The 4,956-nt window shown below is 48.0% G+C and overlaps 1 protein-coding gene across 2 annotated transcripts in view; it reads right to left on the bottom strand.

Annotated features, from left to right (window-relative positions):
- Positions 1-1,796: 1,796 nt before the first annotated feature.
- Positions 1,797-4,956, bottom strand: part of LOC119294572 — a 4,374-nt gene continuing 1,214 nt past the window's right edge. The window contains exons 2-3 of one of the 2 annotated variants that reach the window (XM_037572781.1): positions 4,201-4,358; positions 1,797-3,207 (exon numbers count right to left, since the gene is read on the bottom strand). In XM_037572781.1, coding sequence (XP_037428678.1) covers positions 1,899-3,207; positions 4,201-4,358 — 1,467 coding nt within the window. In that variant the 3' untranslated portion in view covers positions 1,797-1,898. The remainder of the gene's footprint in view (positions 3,208-4,200; positions 4,359-4,956) is intronic. The other variant, XM_037572788.1, reaches the window with a different exon arrangement.

The raw sequence follows: 4,956 nt of genomic DNA, 5'->3' as shown, positions 1-4,956 counted from the left end.
ACCATTCCGGTGTCCGAATATAGTCGTCCAATATATCAATCTTCATGTCTCGACCATTTCGAGACTCCTCGTCATGTCCGTGATCACATCCGGGACTCCGAACAACCTTCGGTACATCAAAACTCATAAACTCATAATATAACTGGCATCGAAACGTTAAGCGTGCGGACCCTACGAGTTTGAGAACTATGTAGACATGACCGAGACATGTCTCCGGTCAATAACCAATAGCGGAACCTGGATGCTCATATTGGCTCCCACATATTCTACGAAGATCTTTATCGGTCAGACCGCATAACAACATACGTTGTTCCCTTTGTCATCGGTATGTTACTTGCCCGAGATTTGGTCGTCGGTATCTCAATACCTAGTTCAATCTCGTTACCGGCAAGTCTCTTTACTCGTTCCGTAACACATCATCCCGCAACTAACTCATTAGTTGCAATGCTTGCAAGGCTTATAGTGATGTGCATTACCGAGTGGGCCCAGAGATACCTCTCCGACAATCGGAGTGACAAATCCTAATCTCGAAATACGCCAACCAAACAAGTACCTTCGGAGACACCTGTAGAGCACCTTTATAATCACCCAGTTACGTTTGTGACGTTTGGTAGCACACAAAGTGTTCCTCCGGTAAACGGGAGTTGCATAATCTCATAGTCATAGGAACATGTATAAGTCATGAAGAAAGCAATAGCAACAAACTAAATGATCAAGTGCTATGCTAATGGAATGGGTCAAGTCAATCACATCATTCTCTAATGATGTGACCTCGTTAATCAAATGACAACTCATGTCTATGGCTAGGAAACTTAACCATCTTTGATTGAACGAGCTAGTCTAGTAGAGGCATACTAGTGACATATTGTTTGTCTATGCATTCACACATGTATTATGTTTCCGGTTAATACAATTCTAGCATGAATAAGAAACATTTATCATGATATAAGGAAATAAATAATAACTTTATTATTGCCTCTACGGCATATTTCCTTCAGCGGTGGCCTTGGCGCCATGGGTGGCATGGGTGGCTTCGGAGGTAACGTGGGCGGTTTAGGTGCCATGGGAGGCATGGGTGGCTTTGGAGCACCCCCCGACGCTATGGCCGTCATGGGAGGCATGAGTTTTGCTTCTCTCATGGGAGGCATGGGTGCACCTCCGGCCGCCATGGGCGGAATGTCTTTCGATGTGCCTTCTCACACACATTCCCATGAAGATGACGTTGAAGATCTTGCCAACACCGTCGGAGCTTCACGTGATGCGATGCGCGATGAGGAGAGGGAGGAAGATTCATCTTCGGAGGCGGAAGAATCATCTTCCGAAGATGAGGACGAAGACGAGGACGAGGATTGATGTGTCTTTCATTTGTGTCTTGAACTTGGTTTGCATTTTGAACTTGTGGGCATGAACTTTTATTCATCAACTTGTTTGTGTGAAATTTTATGTCATGTTCATTGCATTTTGAATGTTTCAAATTTATTTTGTGTCCAAAATGCTATATATTCAATGCCCCGACGAGTCGCGCGCGCTGCATTTTAGCGCGGCTGTTGAAGCCAGCGCTGGCGGCCGCGCAAAACCAGGCAAACGGCGCGTGGCAAACTAGTTTTTAGCGCGCGGCGCGAAGCGCGGCTGTTGGAGATGCTCTCATTGGGGAAGAAAGAGCTCAAACCGTCAAAGGAGACCACAACAAAGGCTGGCCTTGTGGCCTGATGGGAAATGGTGCAAAAAAATGTCGTCGAAAGTTTCCGCCAGAGTTGGTGGCTTGTCCACAAATTAGAGAAATACATTTCCGCGTGGGCTAGTGGCACAGACATCATCTTTCCAAGTTCAAATACGAAAAAAAACATGAAAATGGTGAGGACAGGAACAACAACGGGAGAAGAACAATAATGTTTGGGTTAGTGTCCACCGCGAGCAACTGCATAGAACGTTTGCATCGCTTGACAGGCGATGACGATGAGAGCCATGAGGAACGCCGCAGTGATCTCCCAGCTCTGGCCGTGGCGGAACCCCCCTATGAATCGTTCCGCACGGCTGTAGAAGCGGTTCTCTAGCTGGTGCCACATGGGCTTGAGGTAGTTCCTGTCCAGGTCGTCGATGTCGATGACCACCCCGTTGCAGAGACCAGCCAAGTCTTTAGAGACCTGCTCGTCGTTGCCCAGGAAGTGGTCGACGATCCCTGCCCGCCGCAGGAGCTGGACGTCCTCCGCCGTGCAGGCCAGCTGCGACATGAAGAGGCAGTACGCCGTGACCGGCCTCCGGTGCGCCTGCTCCTCCAGCGCCATCAGGTTGCGAAGGATCGTCCACGTGTTGCTGTCCACACGCAGGCGAGGGATCCACAGCGTGCCTCCTTCAAGCTGCACGTCCAGGACAGAGGACTCCACGCCGTCCTGGAAGTCCCGGCGCATGAGCCGAACGTTGGCGTACCTGCTGTACTCCGCCGCCCGGCGCCACCGGCCCGTCACCACCGTGCCGCACATGGCCGCGCTCTTGGTCGGCTGCAGCGTGGGACGGAAGTAGGCGTGCACGAGGTGCAGCAGGTGAGAACACGTCGGTGGCGGCGGCCGGGGCTTCCTGCTGATGAAGAGCTGCTGCTGCAGCAGCTCCTGGATGGGCATGGCTATGTAGTCGAGGACGGAGGTGGTGCCTCCCGTGACACGCTCGTGGATACCCTGGAGGAGGAAGAAAGGGATCTGGTTCTCGCGGAGGAAGACGGCGTCGCGTACCAAGGTGTTGCGGCTGACCGGATGTTCATCATCATCAGCTGGAGCTGGAGGAGCGCGGTTGCCGGACATGTAGTCGACGAAGAAGAGGAGCAGATAGCACGCGTCGTGCAGCAGCATGCTCGACGACTGCTCCGGCGTCATGTCGCCGAGCCCGCCGCCGGAGGTGTAGAGCTCCCTTGCGAGGGGTTCCAGCTTCTCCATCACGCCCGTGAGGCCACCTTCCGTATGTTCCTCGGACAGGCTTTGCAGGAAGCCGGCAGAGCGCTTCTTCGTTTTCTCGATCCATGGAGACGAGCGACTGCGGTGGTAAGGGCCTATTGGCACGTAGTGCGGCGCGTAGCTATCTTCGTCGATGACGCGGCGGAGTTGCTCGCGGACCATGGATATGCGGACACTACTCATGTGAGCTTCGTTTTGGCAGGGCAATTTTACGCCCATCCGTGACGGCGTCGGACTCGGCATTTCACAATCCTCCATCTGCCTGCAAGAATAATCATCAAGTAATTAAGCGCTTTGCTACATCCACGGGCTATTACAGGGTTTTACAGGGCTTGGCGCCCACCCCCACCAGTTAAAATCAGGGGAGGCCGATTAATTAGGAGAAGAAGGTTAGTTAGCCCAATTAAAGAAGGACAAGTCAGCAGGTCCGTAAAAGCCCGTTGAGATAGTCCGTGTATCTAGCATTTTTGAGTAATTAATGGTGCGTCGACCTTATTTGCTATTTCAGTATTTATTTTAAAAATTCTGCCTCCACATTGCAGCCTTTATTTTAAAAATTCTCATATGTATTTTCATTAATGCATTATATTTAGATGCTACTCCAAAAAAGAGACAGGATCTATCTCACCCGCAAAAAAAAAAGAGACCGGATCTATCTGTTCATCGCTCCATGTCTTTTTTGGATCTCAAAGCAGCATTCTTTCCCGATCTATTCTTTCGCGATTTCATCTAGCTACTCTGCCATCTCTTTGTTGGAGCCGTATCAAGCTGGTCAGCCCTAGAGCGAGTAACCGTCTTTCACCCTGCCATGGCGTAGCATCGCCTCTCGCAGTAGTTTTTGGTCTTGGATTTTTGTTTTGTTCTTTTCTTTTGTTTTGGGATATGATATGCATTCTAGCTTGATTCGGATCCTTCTTCAGCGAGGTCCATGGCGACCGAAAGGATGACACTTCATTCAGGCAGTCATAAGAAATTAGATTACATGGTAAATAGTAAATGAAAATGGCTAGAGGCAAGTTGGGAATGTACATGTGATTTTTCCTAGTAAACACGCGCTTATTGAAACAGCATCGAAAATATTGTGTGGTCTAAGGGCTCACAAGAAAGAAAAATCTTTGTGGGTTGAACCGAGTTTTAGGGTTTCATAAGAAGGCGAACTTAATGCAGAACTAATACAATGGTATATAGGTCTATTCCATAGCGAGAGACGGTAACATTGCCAGAATGAATGATAATGGAAGCAAGCAATGCACACCACCAAGTTAACGAGACAAATATAGTCTCGTTGATGTTTGGACACTTGCCGATCTCACCCAATCCACGTTGAGAAAGCAGACGAATCGACTTGTTGGATGGTGACAATTTTGCAGCACTTCGTATCAAGTTCATTGTCCACGCGTGGGAGTCCAGCATCTACATGGAAGCAGGATGAATTAGTGTATGCATGGCATTACCAACGTGCAGTGTCTGTTGCTAACAAGTCTTTTGACGATGGCATGCCGGTGAGCATAAACTCGGTTTGAAAGCTAACCAGTTGCAACAAAAAAAGCTAATTAGTCTCTCGGTGCTAGGCCTTTTTTCCGTGTGTTTTTTCCCCGACAAAATGCATGCCCGCGAAAATTCCACAGCTCATGCTGATATCTTTCATTAATTCTTAAATGTGAAAAAAATTCAAAATGATTTATCTCCTAAACCGGTAATTTGTTTAGTTATCCCGTTCCAAGACTATATCTCGTGTGGCTACGTTTCGGTAATTTTTTTTGTTGCACCAGTTATTAGATTACAGTATTATGGTTCATAGACTAACAAGGCATAATTACCATGCTAATAGTGTATTGTTACTACAGTTTTTTTACATGGTTTTAGACTTTAGTGTTATGAAGACTTGAAGAGCTAGAGAATGGTATTAAAGCGCTTCCAACAATTAAGAGACGCCACTAAATTACAATCATGTATATTTTGGCTCGGTGTAAATTAATATTCAGGAACCTGACAACCAAATAGTGATAAC

This window comes from Triticum dicoccoides, chromosome 1A (genome assembly GCF_002162155.2).
Source record: "Triticum dicoccoides isolate Atlit2015 ecotype Zavitan chromosome 1A, WEW_v2.0, whole genome shotgun sequence".
Classification (NCBI taxonomy): domain Eukaryota; kingdom Viridiplantae; phylum Streptophyta; class Magnoliopsida; order Poales; family Poaceae; genus Triticum; species Triticum dicoccoides.
The sequence above is the reverse complement of the archived record's forward strand: the minus strand, read 5'-3'. Positions and strand labels throughout refer to the sequence as shown.